Source organism: Paralichthys olivaceus, chromosome 6 (assembly GCF_024713975.1).
Source record: "Paralichthys olivaceus isolate ysfri-2021 chromosome 6, ASM2471397v2, whole genome shotgun sequence".
Classification (NCBI taxonomy): Eukaryota; Metazoa; Chordata; class Actinopteri; order Pleuronectiformes; family Paralichthyidae; genus Paralichthys; species Paralichthys olivaceus.
The window spans coordinates 12,711,391-12,726,434 of record NC_091098.1 but is presented as its reverse complement, the minus strand read 5'-3'; the positions used below and the strand labels follow the sequence as shown (position 1 = coordinate 12,726,434).

The following is a 15,044-nucleotide window of genomic DNA, read 5'->3' as shown; positions in this document are numbered from 1 at the left end:
AGTGCTTGGAGATTTTGATGGTCAAAGGTCATGATCACTGCAAACTTCACAAACACAGTTTTTGCTCACTTGAACATTTTACCTTATGAACTCGATATATTTGTAATTCTTGGAGGAAATCTCCTCAAGTTTGGAATACAGATTCACTTGGACTCAAAGATGGACTGATTACTGATTTGATATTCAGTTACGACTAATTTAGTGGTTAAAGCTTAAGGATACTTAGACCTCACAACATGTGTTTTTGCCGATTACTGATCTCATCATTTGCTCATTATGACAATATCCACATAATTCCCTTCTAAATCTTCATTTCTCCATACGATAAGACCTGGACTTGGATGTAAACTGCAACCTGACTGGTTGGCGAATTTTTACAACCATGAGGTGGAAATTCTGTTAATGAGTTTACTTTGTACATCGATGTACCAATTAATGACTGGAGGCTGTGTTATAAATAAAGCTGTTAAATATTGTGAATGGGGAGATGAAGGATTGAAACAGAGCGTCACTGACCCATAACTTCAAATAATAGCTTGATCTAAACCAATCTGCTGTCACAGTGAAGTGCACTAAAGTGAACTGCACATGAGTTCACTAGCTCTGTACTACACAAGGAAACTCTTCAGGGCATTCCCATTAATGTCCAGTGGAAACACTATGAGCCTTTGCTGTGTTACAGTTTGTTATGATGTCTTTCAATGAGGTTGTTGAAGTAATTTTCGCCCTCGATTTTTTTCTCTCTAGCGCACCCAGTGAATCTATTTGAGGATGCATGTCGTCTAAAGTCCTATTCAATTAACTGATGCAGTGCTCGTTCTGTTTGCCGGTGGTGATGCTGGTTGCAGTCTTCTTTCTGGAACTGTAAAAGTGACAGTGCAGTAATTGAGCCGCAGCAAATAAAGACCAGCTGCTAGAGTCAGTCCACAGAACCCCGAACTGGAGAATCAGTTGTGGTTGCCGTTGTCGTGAACCTGCTGTTGTTGTGATTTAGAATGTCACTCACTGTATGTTGATGTTACAGAACGCTGGTCAACAATACACATGCCAAATGTAAAACCAGTAAGATCAAGATATGCATTCCACAGACAGACAAACAGACCGACTGACAGACAGATGCCTGGAATTAATAGATACAAGATAAGATAACATGGGTTGACATTAGACACATACATTTTTGCCACTTATTGCTTATCACTGATTCACATATGTTATTTTCCAGATCTCCAGCTCATTGAGCAGAATGACAGGGTTTCCATGGACGTCAATGGCAACCTGTACTTCTCTAACGCCTTACAGAAAGACAGTCGACAGGATTACTCCTGCTGTGTCGCCTTCTCCATGATTCGCACCATTATCCAGAAGACCGCCATGGCCATCGTGGTCAAGAGCTGTAAGTTGGAAAAGTAGTCCTGTTGGCTTAAAGTTTTAATTTAAGCCAACTTATTTGATATGACGCCAATAACAGATCCCTGCGAGGCCAAATGATAAATCAATTACGCCCATTTTGGCTTCAATCAAGATTTTAAAAATAAATCACATGAAGATATGAAGATATTCCTCTGCTGCATACCGAGAAGGGCTTGCTTTGTCATGTTCCAGGAAACGTGTTGTGATTGAGAAACACTTGTTGACGAAGACAAAGCATCAACAATCACTGCCCGTTTTATTCTCACGGCATTCTGTTTTTTTCCCAGCGAAACCTGACAACGATTCTGCTGACGCCAGTGATGCTGGTGAGTGATTCCCACATCACAGCCTCCACAATTTAAATCAAAACTATTTCTCTGCAATGTGAACAGGAAACACTGTTGGTTTGCTTGTTGCACAAAACTGCAAATAAGATATCGACTGGGAGCTCATGTGTCTAGTTTGATGGACTGATTAAATTGACTCGTGAGTGATGAAGTCGTCTCTCTGTGTTCACTGCAGCTGAAGCCCCCCCAGTGAGAATACCTGGCCTGCTGCTGCCCTCTGGTGTTCAGACAGAGAAGATACTGTTGAAGGGGAGAGAGCTGCAGCTGGAGTGCATACCAGAGGGAGTGTATGTATATATGCTACAGTAACCACATTATAGGTTTAACATGATGAACTACCTCTGCCAAGGATGCTGTGGTTTTGTTTGTCTGTTGATGAGCAGGATTACACAAAAACTACTAAACCAATTCCTTTGAAATTTTGTAGAGCGGTGGGGCATAAGAAGGACCAATTCAATATTGGTGTGGATCCAGATCAGACATGTAGATAAAAAAAATCGGACATGTTTAGGAGGACTGATATTTATGAATGTGTGTAATTTGAATAAAAACCAGGTGCATTTAAAAGTGGTTTCATTAGGGGACTGTTGGGCCTTGGCAGAGGTGTGAGCTCTACCGAGTGCCATTCTAGTTATATGTGTCATAACACGTCATTGTTTCATGTTGTAGTCCTACTCCGACAGTGAAATGGATCAAAATGGGGGACAAGCTGCCTCGGCGGACAAAATTGAAAAATTTTGGAAAGCTGTTGAGCATCTCTGCTGTAGAGGAGAGGGATCAGGGGAAATACATGTGTATCGCCAACAACTCTGCTGGAGAGGCTGTCCACTACTTTGATGTCATAGTGGAAGGTAGGTCAACATCTGGGCCTGATCACTGTGTATATAATGTTTTTATCTGTCAGTTCATTTGTTTTGGCTTGAAAGGGGAAGCTGTTGACACAGGGATGGCAGCTGTTTTGACTCAGACCAACACAACTCTCCTTAATGTCTCCCAGAGCCGCCAAAGTGGCTGACAGAGCCTCCTCAGAGCCAGCTGACTGTGATCGGGTCAGATGTTCACATCAAGTGCTCGGTCAGCGGAAAACCACCGCCAGACATAACGTGGAGGAGGAACGGAGAATTGTTCGAAGGTGACTGGGAAATAAATAAAATAAAATAAAGCTGCAAATCTTCGCATTTTAAAAGCTGAAACCAGATGATTTAATATATTTTTACAATTGTTGCCAAGTTTCTGAGCAATCAATTTAGTTCATCCTTACAAATGCTGCCATCAGCATTAGCCTTCAAACATGTGATCTGTGCTTTAGTGCAGTCCCCGTTGAAGGATCTTAATGTTCTGTCTATTAATATTTATGTGTGTTTCTATTAGATGACCCTGGGAGCAGCAGGCGGGTGCTCGACGACACTGTGGTGCTGCATAACGCCAGACCAGAGGACAGTGCTGTGTACCAGTGTGAGGCCTCCAACACTCATGGAAGGGTTCTGGCCAACGTTAACATCATGGTCACAAGTGAGTATTACAACAAGAGGCTACAGCTTCTCTATCAGCTACACCTGGGTTGTGTTATAGGTTTAGCGAGGTGTTTCGATCTCTCTACAAACTCTTTAATCTGATCCCAAACATCCTCATCATCATCTGTGGAACATCTGCCTAAAGGTTGATTATAACAACAACAGACAATACCTGGACACCAACAGTCTTAAAGTAATATGATTTATATTGTCTGCAGCAACTTTGTGACCCTGTACCTGACATAGTTATTGCTGGATTTCCCTAATTACATACATGTGCAGTGTTAAAATGAAAGTAGGTCAGCCCAGGCAATATGTTTTAATATAGAAATGATATGCATCATAAAAGGCTACATTTATGTCTCGCTTTTTTTCACCTCACTCCACACACACACTGATGTGTCCCTGGTGCATCCACTTGACACACAGCCGCTTCAATTACTGTTAAAACAGTGATAAACATACATTAATAGAGGATAATTTTGTAGAAGTACATACAGTTATTTTCTATATTTGTTTTACTGTTATTCAATGTATGGAGTAAAACAATTTACATACGCTTACAGGTTTTACAGGTTTATACTCCTAAGTTTTTAAGTTATTTGCACCAATATGAATATGAGAATTTTAACAGCCCTTGATGTGTATAGAGTTTCTGATGTTTGTGTGCAGGTGTGTTTCAGCTCATCTGTTCCTCTACCTCCTATTTCTTGTGTAAACTTGACATTTGAGCAGCTGTAATCCCTCCTCTCTCCACTTTCCTTTAGATGTGGCTCCTCTGATATTGACAAGGGACTACCAGGAGTACGATGTAATACTAGGCGATGACATCATCATGGACTGCACTGTGTTCAGCTCTCCACCAGCGACCATCACTTGGTAAGTAGTAAGAATTAGTCCTGGTGACATCTGTCAAGCTTCACCCCTTCATCTACTGTGATGTAACTATGATTTCATCCGTGTAGATACATCACAGCATCAGTGTGCATTGTGCAAACTCTATCCCGTCTGCGCTGCAGCCCAGAGAAAGAAACGCAGCTTAGTTTCACAGTAGTCATGCTATCAGTTCCACACTGCTTCAGGTGTTCGCATGAAATAGTCCAATGATGACACTTGTGTCTGTGTAATGAGAGAATCCTCCTCCGCTCCATGAAATAGGTCTAATTAAATGTTTGTCTATGCTGCAGCTCCACAAAGGGGAAATAGGATCTCAGACAGACCAGGACAAAACATTTTTAACCTTACAAAAAGAAATCCTCAGAATATCATTAAGATGGCACCTCTGTTATTCCAGTTATTTCCATAAGAAAGTGAGCAATCAACTGAAACTCAAAGGAAAAAATTAAAAAGATATTGTACATTACAAGACTACAGCTCTAGCCTGTTAGCAACACATGATAACATCTAACCTAGCCCCTTAGCCTGAGCTAGTCAGGTATGTCGAGCTATGAGAGTATGGTTCAGCAACCTGTCTTCATTCAGCTCCACCCACGCTCCACCTCTTCACCCACTTTTGGATGAGCTGGGATCTAGGAGGAAGGATTTCAAGGAGGCTATGTCCATTGTTAGTTTATTGAAATTGTATTATTTTGAACGGAAAGTATGTCTTAATTACACCAAATTCTAAAAAGCACTTACCTGGGCCCTTAACCATACAGATACCAAGTGTGAAGGCAGATGAGATGAACGGTTCTTGAGATATACAAACAACATACAGGCTGAGATTTCTGGAATTATTAGACAAACAGTATAAGATATGCTGATGATGATTTACTGCCAACATTAATGGTATAATTAAATAGGCATAAATGATTTGGATCAAATCTGACTTCGAATGATTATTTTTAAAACTTAAAAGTCAAAGTGCATCTACATTGACAATGATTGATCTGCTCTCAGCTGTTGTATACACAGACTCTAAAGCTGTGTAAACTCTCTCTTTCAGGGCCAAAGACGATGATCCAGAAACTATCAAGGGAGAGCGATTTTTGTCTCTGCAGAACGGAGCGCTGCAAATCATCGGAGCAGAAAAAGACGACAGCGGGGAATATGTGTGTGCCGCCTTTAATACGGAGGGGGATTCAGCCCTCATTGCTCTGCTGGATGTGAAAGGTCGGTTAAATGATACTGAATAATTCTGCTTCTTTGAGCATAGGTCAATGCACACGACCAGTTCACCCAAAAAATAAACAGTTTCAAAGTAAAGGTTTTTTTTCTATTCAGGTGAACTGACCCTTTAAAGTGAAGGGGAGGTTGTGTTAGAAACATACTTGGCCCTAACTGTGACAGTTTTTGGCAGGATATTCTTTGGCTTGTAGACAAAACAACAAAGAAAACAGGTTATGTGGGTTTGCATGAAACTTATAACTTGTGTTGAAAGCCACTGATCATCTTTGCATTTTGACTTAAATTAATCTTTTATCTTTCAGTTATAAGAAGAAGCAGCATGAATTATCATGTGAAAAGAGCATAATTACAAATACATCTTTCTCATGGCATTTCATGCACATGACCATATATGACATTTCCGATTTTGATTATAATGCACCCATCAAAGCCATCATAACAAATGTATATTATTATGATTTCTCTGACTCCACCCTAACAAGATAATCTCTTCTGTTTGTTCCTGGTAATGCTTTATCTTTAGACCCTACGAAAATAGTAGCTCCACCTCAGGACGTGCAGATCATCAGTGGGACCACAGCGCAGTTGCCATGCCAGGCAGAATATGATAAAACCCTGCGGAGCACTTTCGAAGTGCTGTGGATAAAGGATGGAGAGGAGATCCTAACTTCCTTTGAGGAGGATTCCAGGTAGATTTGATATGTGTTCACTTTTCTGATGTGTCTGTTTAATGTGGTTTAGTTCAGTCTCTTTGTCTGCCTGCAAATGCTAAGCAGGGAAAAAGAATTATAAAGATCCAGAAAGATTAGTTCCTCATTCTGGTCAGTACAGATTGACTCAGAAGGTCATGAAGGGGATTTTCTCTGTGGATTTTTTTTGACTTTTTGATCAATCGATTGGTTTCCTATTCTTTATAGACTTCACATATATGTTGGTCTGGTTTTCAACAATTTCACTTGTTTCATAAATTGAACAAAAACAAACCCATTTTTAATACAATGTACATGTTGATTAAAAGAAATATATTTTATGTAAAAATTTCATTAACATTTTCCTTTTATCGAAAACAATAAAAAATTCAGCAATTAATAAAACCTGTTCTCATCACATGACCAGATACCTTGTGGAAGATGGCATGCTGCAGATCATGAAGGTGAACCTGAGTGATCAAGGGATATACACATGCATTGCTAGAACCAGTCTAGATGAGGACAATGCCACTGCAGTACTCACAGTACTGGGTAAGATACTTTGTTGATAATGTTGGTGCATTCATTACATATTGATTACACATTTCTGGAGCTGATTTTATAACATCTACATTTTCTAATTGTTTTGGTTGTTGAATTGACAGAAAGTTGCTGATCTGAGGTTACTGTCGCTGTGTTTTGTGTTGCAGATGTTCCAGATGCTCCAAGGAATATAGAGCTTTTTGAACTTAAGAGCCCAAGGAACGTCTCCTTGTTTTGGAAACCTGGAAGTGATCACAACAGCTCTGTAACAGGTAGAGGTCAATGTAGAAGTAGAAAAAATATAAACTGCTTATTTTTTAGTTTCTATTTTTTTGGTGTTGTAGCGGTGCGAACATTTTAGGCAGACATAATCAATGCTCGACTCACTGCTGTGACCATCAGTTGTTACACCACACAGTTTATTGCCATATAATGATGTAATTAATATGTGATTCTAATGAAATTACAAAATAACAGGCATTTAATACAGTGTAACTGCAGAAGAACAAATCAAAAGAGAATTTGGGATTTATTTTGTGGTCATTTCAAATTGATTATATTGTATCAGCCTGTGCCAATAGTAGCCATCCCCAAGACACACCCCTGCTGAGAGGATAGAGGAGGGTCAATTAGATTTACCGTCAGACCACAGTAAATGTCAACGTAAGCTTCCAAAAACCGGAGGCATTTAAAATCACCAATAAACCTGGAAATTATCAGATTATATTATGAAAAATTAAGAAGAAACACTGACCAAATCAATTTGTATCCCTTCCATTGTTTACCTGATTTGAATAACGACTGTGCCTAATCAAAGAGGGACTTTCTCAGCATCAGTCATGGCTAGACTCTAAAACGCTTTGCAGAAACTGGATCATTTTTACTCAAACCACAATTGATTGGACCACTAGTGACTGCACCATCGGAAGATCAATACATCAAGCCTCGCTACCCGAGAAAAGCAACTTCATCACAGAAACACAATTTTCAACTCAAGACTCCAATCAAAAAAAGTACTTTCTTGAAGAGGAATAATAGAGGTTTCCAAAGCACTTCTCAGGAGAGGAAACAAGGCCAACAACTCTTATTGTGGCCTAAGAAATACTAGCATTTCACAGAGGATTAAAGTCCTGTTCCAAGTTTGAGATTGATGGTGGAGACAGAGCGTGTTTCTGAGGAGACGAACAGGAGAGAGAATGAATCACACCGATGTGAAACCTGGTGGTGCGAGTATTCTGCTCTGGAATTAAACACCTTTAGATGAACAGGAGAACACAGAGGGACATAAAACAAACCCGTACACAACTGGGAAACACACGTAATAACAGAGAGGCTAACATACGGTAATTTTAATGACCAAAATGTCACATACCTCTCTGAGGGAGTGAAGGGGAGAGATGAATCAGGAGACACATGCTTGTAAGGAGGGGTCTCCCAAAAGTGGACGTATGTTTACACACGTATTTAACAGATTTTATGTAGTTACAACAATAAATGTAAAAAATGCATATTGGACTCTGTACACATTACCACTGTGTAACTGGTTAGGGGGACATACTGTTTCCCAGGAAGACTTATCTGGTTCCTGCTAATTATAGAAGCCAGATCTCATCTCAACATTATGCAGCACTTAAAATCTACAGACCGTTGTTAAACACTGGATTAGAGTCTCTCTTTGATTCTCCTCATTTAGCTACTGCACATCACTAAATACCACATCTCCTCTGTTGTGAAAGGGTTGTTAATGGATTCTGCTGCTGTGATCACTGCTGACTGCAAAGTGAGTGTTGTTAAAAAAGACATGGCTGCAACTTGTAAAGTGCTGAGGATCCTGGTGAGGAAGCTGCTTCCTTTTTTATGCTTCAAAACGGGGACTCGTTTATTTTTGGAACTTACTTTTCATTAGAATTGAATCAAGTGATTTGTTCTTTAACTGTCCCTTAGCTTTGATATGTGATATCAAAGAAATTTGTACAGAGTCACCTGAAGATCCTTGGTGAGACAGAAATGTGATATTAATTCTAGTTTATTCGTTTAATCAAACAACTTGGACTAAATGAAAGCAGTTTGAGGCCAGCTCTTTTATTTAAAGGGGCCTGTTATTATATTATTCTTTTATTATTCTTTTCCTTTTTTATACGATGTTACAATGTCAGATGTTCATTTTCAACATTTTTCACAATTTTAAACAATGTGGTAAACCTTGAGAGAAATTGTTGAAATTTAGTACAAATGTTCAGTTGGATGAAAGGATGAGCTGATTAGATTTTGGTGGTCAAAGGTCAAGGTCATGGTGACTTCCCAAAATCCTATTTTTGTCTTGTGAATGCTTTATTTTCAGAATTCATGAAGTTAATTCTTTCAAAATTGGCACACATTAACACTTAGACTCAAGGATTAACTGATAAGATTAAGAAGGTCAAAGGTCCTGAGGCCTCACAAAACAATTTGGCTGATTAAATCAAATTTTGACCACATTTCACTTGGACTCAAAGATTAAGTTTTTAGATGTCAGTGGTAAAAGCTCATATTGACCTCCCCATTATTGTGTATGCAATATGTCAGGAACACCTGGAGGGACATACAACCACAGGGCGATAATTCTTGTTTTAGGTAGTGGGTGTAATATTCACAGAAGTGAGACGTCCTGTTTGAGCACACTCGTATTCTGGGCCAAATGTGGGCTCCAGTATGTCTGAAAGGATTCAACAAGATGACCTTTCCAGTCATTTATATCCCGTTACTTAGATTTAGTTACTAGTTACTTAGATTTATAGTATAGCTTTTGAAACATCCACATCTGTAATCGTTACACTGCCCCTCAGCACGTTTCTGGATGTTCGACCAGTCAGAAGAAAGGGAGCTTTGAGGGATCTGAGCTAATATTGTCTGTTTCAGTCAAAAGCTCAACTGAGGAACTGCATAACCTTTTGTTTCAAGTGTGAATCATGCAAAGCCTAATGGAGTCCCAGAATATAAATATGAAGCTGGAAATTAGCTTAATAGTTTCCCATTAACACTAACTGTGGATCTGGCTGAGCACCAGGTTGATGTGTGTTGAAATATTCATTTCATTTAATTAATTAGTCATGGAAATTGTCAAATGTCCATGTCTGAAATCCTCCCTTTGTTTACTCATTTATTATTCCCTACATGATAAACAGTCACTTGAGGCACGCTATACCTAAGTATTTAATTGGGATTTTGAACACTTCATCATTTTCAACACACTCATAGGTGTAGTGCTGCTTAACTAATTTACACATCCGTCATTTCAGCAGCAGGAATGAAGCTGTTATGAGATTCTAGCAAAGAGTTGGGTTTTTATTGTTCAATACAGTAAAAACATGGGACTTTTAAGTGTATCCACATATACTGAAGATTTCTGGATGAGAAAATAGTGCAAGAAATGAGAGGATCAACACCTCTATGATGTCTGTGCATTAAGCACTCTCTCAAATCAGCCAACCAGCAAGTTCGCTATTAAACATGTAATATCTACGTGTCCATGAAGTGCAAATTTCAAAGGCAAATCACTGAACACAACAATCCATCCAATAGGCGATGAGTTGTGTCAATAGCAGGTACCTTCCTCCCTACATTGTGCTTTGTGATTTGTTTTTGTATTGTGTGTCATTGTGAATTCTCATTCACCATTGTGATCTGTGATTTGCTGCTGTCTTGTGATTTATAATTGTGTTTTCTTATTTAATGTGGTGTTTTGATTAGCCATCGTGTTTTGTGGTTTGCCGTTGTGATTTCTTCAGGGCCACCATAAATATGCCATTCGTTTTATCTGTAAAATAACAGAAATGTTTTGCCAATTTGGCTTTAAGGCAGAAACATGATATATCTTCATATCTTTATATTAAGGAAGCTGAGCTAATCACCTCCTGACTCCAGCTTCATACTTCACTCACAGTCACGATGGTGTTATTGATCGTCTTAGCTACTCATCACATTCATTACACTGTTAAACATCTCCTTTATTAGTCTACCTGTACTGTAGATTAAAGAATGACTAAATAAAATGAGTTGAATTCATGCTCTCCCAGCGGATGTGATCATCAGTTTATATGGTGATGACTGAATGTATAATTGTTATGTGCCATGCCATCTCCTCTGTGAGCACAGAATTTATAGTGGAGTACGAGGAGAGCCAATGGGAGCCCGGCAGGTGGAGGGAGCTACAGAAAGTCCCTGGTAACCAAGCAACAGCGGAGCTGGCACTATATGGACACCTTAACTACCAGTTCAGAGTGTATGCTGTGAACACGGTTGGACCTGGACCCCCCAGTGAGCCCACTGAGAGATACAAAACACCCCCTGCTGGTAGGACCAGCTCCTTTTAATTAACATTTTCTGATGTGGTTATCTGTCAGTTGTGAAAGTGTGCAACTTTTTATGTTTCTTTTGAAATGTGCAGAGGTGCCATGTGAAGAGGCTACAGCCTTAATCTAAAGGACTGTGTAGCAGTAGAGCTTGAAGTCCATAAGCATGAACTCCTTTAAATGTGGCTGCTTAACCTTGACTTTCATTCATTCAACCTGTATTTTAACTCAGGAATACTTTGAAGCAGAGACCTGATTTACAATATAGCCAAGTTCAGAAATTAAACAAAACATGCCAAGACACCAAGAAAACACAAAGAACCAAAAGGTTCTGGAGATAAAACTCTAAAACTAATAAAAAACATAAATTGTCCAAAGGATAAAAATTAGTTGTGCTTCACATTTACTCTTTGCAGGTTCCCTTGTTGTGGCTGTATGATGAGAATAAACTGGATTTACTGAGCTCATATATGTTCAATGAAATCAAGATCTCTTGTAGCTGAAAAGTAACGATAGACATGTGCACTTTAGAGACCAACATGGATATATTGTTGTATAGATTAACACAAGATACTTTATTATTTTTCATTTATTGTTATATAATCATACAATTTAACAAATGACTCCAAAGCTCCTGATAGGAACCCGGAGAACATTAAAATTCAAGGACACCTTCCTCATCAAATGGACATCACCTGGGAGGTGAGAGAAAGATTCTATAAGAAAGTTTATCATATATACATAATAAAACGTGATAGTATCTTAGTAGTTTTTAGTAATCGCTAAGTCATCAGCATATTGTCTTTTTGTAGCCGCTGCTGCCGATCGAGCACAATGGCCCAGGCCTGGAATACAAGGTGAGCTACCGGAAACTGGGGGTGGAGGACAACTGGAAGGATCACCTGGTGAAAAGACACTCGTTTGTTGTGAGGAACACGAGCACGTTCATCCCGTACGAGATCAAAATCCAGAGCAGGAACAGCCACGGTTGGGGACCTGAACCCAAAGTTGCATCGGGTTACTCTGGAGAAGATGGTGAATATTATATAATATAGTAGAATTAATACTTCCTCGACTGTATATTTTGATATAATATGATTTCATTAAATAACATGTCTATAAGCACATCAGTTTCTGCTTCATTAAAACATGTCCTGAGGCTGAACTGTTGCTTTACTTGTGACTTACATGTGAATATCTCGTGTCATCACCCCCCCTCCTGTCTTCAGTTGTCTTTTGGCATTGTCTGCGGGAAAATGTGTCAGGTTAGGTTCTTTCATTTTTCTTTTGCCCGTAGTTTTAACCCTGTGTGAGTTAGTCTGCAAAAGTGACTTTTCCTCCCTTCTGAAAGAGATAAAGAGAAAAGAAAATCCCCTTTTCAAATCCAGCAGGTGGCAGATAACCTTTGTAGAGCGGAGGGATGTCAAATTTCCCCCTCTGTCTCAGAAGCTGTCGGAGATTTGACAGATCACGACACACTTTGGCACAGTGGCTGCTTCCCTCTCTCGTGTCTGCTGTGCTTCCATCCTTCCCCTAATACCAGTACAGTGCCATGTAGAGAAGAAATTATTTAGAGTATTTATTTATTTCATGCCGTGTCTAGAATTTCTTTGAACAGCTTTGAAAAACTGAGGGGTTTTATCTTGTGTCCAGCTGAGTATGTATTTCTGCACTTTAACGCTGATCTCTTAGCATTTATTTACCAACGCAGCCAGCAACAGATACACAACCTGAAGCAAAAGAATGACCTCCTCCGTCTTTTAAAACATCAGCTCAGAGACGATTATTTTTGTTTGTTCCGCTCGCTGTATCTCTGTCAATATTCCTTTTTTACACACGTTTCATGGAAAGAGCCTCTGAGAAGGTGACCTGCTGTTTGCAGGTAGTCTGTGTTGCTGACCTTCCTTCGTGTGTTCCTCAGTTCCGACTGCAGCGCCGCAGGACATAGCAGTGGAGGTGATCAACACTACTGTTCTGAGAGTTAGCTGGACCCCTGTTCCACCTGCCACAGTCAGAGGTCATCTAGGGGGCTACAATGTAAGTTACCATTGTGCTGAAGCAAGATTACATTTTTACAGACTACGTTTAACTAAAGACTGAACAGCAATTAATCAGCAAATTGTAATTTTTCATCAGGTACATACAAAGATAGAATTACAGTTAATGAAATAATACATTATACATATTTCTTCTCTTACCCCTTGTCACTCACGTGTCTTCAGCATGTCATAACTGAAAACAGATTCCCAGGAAACAGACACTACTCATTTCCACAGTTTCTTACATGTGCCCATATCAACCAATACTGTGGCAGCAAATTAACATTTTAATGTGGCAAGTCAGAACTGAGACAGAGACACAAAAAACATGATTTTGTGATTTTACAACAGTACATTTTATTAATCTGGTGTTACTATATCCAGAGGCTGTCAGACTCCACCTGAGCCACATTCCTTATAATTTTAAAGTGCAGCTTTCCATCATAATCTGGCTATTTAATGGTGTGGAGGCTGCACAGGTTCAACAGGACAATGTGAGCGACATGTTGAGTGACACATTGTAACTATTTTTTAAAAATAAAGTTATATTTGACATTTTTTTATCTGGCAAGGACACATTCAAAATAATAATGAGAATTCATTATTATATGGAGCACATAGAGAAATATTTTTTTTCCCAAAATTTAACAATGTAAGATTTTGAGCAACCCAATGTGTTCTCACTTTCTGACTTCCTTGAAACTTCATGTTGTTGCTTTCAGAATGATGTTAACTCAGTTTTGAAATAAGTAGTAGTAGGTTGTTGAATTGACAAAAAACAAATTGTATAATCTAATCTAATATGTTTACCTATCATTCACCTAAGGGCAGCTGCACACTAGAGGATAATCATGCCATCATCAATCATCATGTGTTATTTATGTCAGCTATCTGCATGAGTGAAACTAGCCATTAACTGCTGCTCCTCTCCATCTCTGTCCATCGTCTGTTTGTTGTGTTGAGATTTCAGGGTTTGATATTTGCAGGACCCAAATGCAGTTGATAGACAAATAATAAATGTTTCGTTAAATAAACAGGCTTCCAGTCACCTGAAGGCAGGGAGACAAGTCCAAAGGCAAAAGAGCAAAGTCGACAAAAGATAATGATCAACACCGAAACACTAGTAGCACAGAAACATGAACAGACAAACTGACAAAGACAAAAGGAAACACAGAGACTTTATGAGATTCAGGATAATTGAACACAGCTGAAACATATTAGGAACAGGTCCAGAAACAGGACAAAGACAGGAAGTGATAGAAGAGAGATAACACAAGGAACAAGTGTCAAAATAAGACAGGAAATGACAAACTCAAAGGGCAAAACAAGGCAGGTCCAAGAATCCAAAAGCCCAAACACGAGTAGATACTGAGTTCATCACATAAAAAAGTCCAAACACATAAGTTCAAAAAGTTGTTCTTCAACATCTTCCATTGCATCCGTCTAACAGGTTCACTGGACCAGGAAGCACAGTCTGCTGAATCCCAACAAGATTTTTGACAACCGTCAGTCACTGGCCTTCCCAGGGAAGAGGAATCATGCCATCGTACCGGGTCTCAAACCTTTCTCTGAATACAGACTCACTGTGAGCGTTTTCAACAAGAAGGGCAATGGGCCCAACAGTGACCCGGTCACCTTCAACACTCCAGAGGGAGGTGAGCTCAACATATGGGTGTTTCTCACACACTCGAGCTGCTCTCAGACATACACTCATACTCTGGATATTTTCCTGAAATTTTCAGCAGGGGCTTTATATGAGAACGCAGTTGTTTTAGACATTTTCCAGAACTTTTTCCTTTCAGCCCCCAAGTGAAACATTCAGAAAATTTCTGAGTGAACCCATGTGAGAATACAGCAGGGGAAAAACGTTAGATTCAAGGGCTTTTGGTGATAAGGGCAGATGATGTGATATAAACAAAAACCCATAGTTTCCGCAGCAGAGTTTATAAGTCATGTCCTGCATCATGCAAGCTCTAACCGGACACCACTCCCTTCCTGAATATTCCATTTTTCTGTTGTCGTGAACACGTCTGACAGTTTCCTG

At 39.4% G+C, this 15,044-nt stretch overlaps 1 protein-coding gene across 20 annotated transcripts in view; it reads left to right on the top strand.

The window, feature by feature from the left end:
• Positions 1-15,044, top strand: part of chl1a (cell adhesion molecule L1-like a) — a 52,426-nt gene that overhangs the window by 21,191 nt on the left and 16,191 nt on the right. For 15 of the 20 annotated variants that reach the window (XM_069527048.1, XM_069527042.1, XM_069527045.1 and 12 more), the window contains exons 6-22: positions 1,223-1,393; positions 1,698-1,736; positions 1,933-2,044; positions 2,427-2,608; positions 2,755-2,889; positions 3,129-3,269; positions 4,039-4,150; positions 5,217-5,383; positions 5,922-6,087; positions 6,515-6,639; positions 6,798-6,902; positions 10,765-10,962; positions 11,593-11,663; positions 11,774-11,996; positions 12,191-12,226; positions 12,883-12,998; positions 14,451-14,655. In XM_069527048.1, the coding sequence (XP_069383149.1) occupies positions 1,223-1,393; positions 1,698-1,736; positions 1,933-2,044; positions 2,427-2,608; positions 2,755-2,889; positions 3,129-3,269; positions 4,039-4,150; positions 5,217-5,383; positions 5,922-6,087; positions 6,515-6,639; positions 6,798-6,902; positions 10,765-10,962; positions 11,593-11,663; positions 11,774-11,996; positions 12,191-12,226; positions 12,883-12,998; positions 14,451-14,655 (2,304 nt within the window). The remainder of the gene's footprint in view (positions 1-1,222; positions 1,394-1,697; positions 1,737-1,932; positions 2,045-2,426; positions 2,609-2,754; positions 2,890-3,128; positions 3,270-4,038; positions 4,151-5,216; positions 5,384-5,921; positions 6,088-6,514; positions 6,640-6,797; positions 6,903-10,764; positions 10,963-11,592; positions 11,664-11,773; positions 11,997-12,190; positions 12,227-12,882; positions 12,999-14,450; positions 14,656-15,044) is intronic. The other 5 variants (XM_069527055.1, XM_020089548.2, XM_069527054.1 and 2 more) reach the window with 1 other exon arrangement.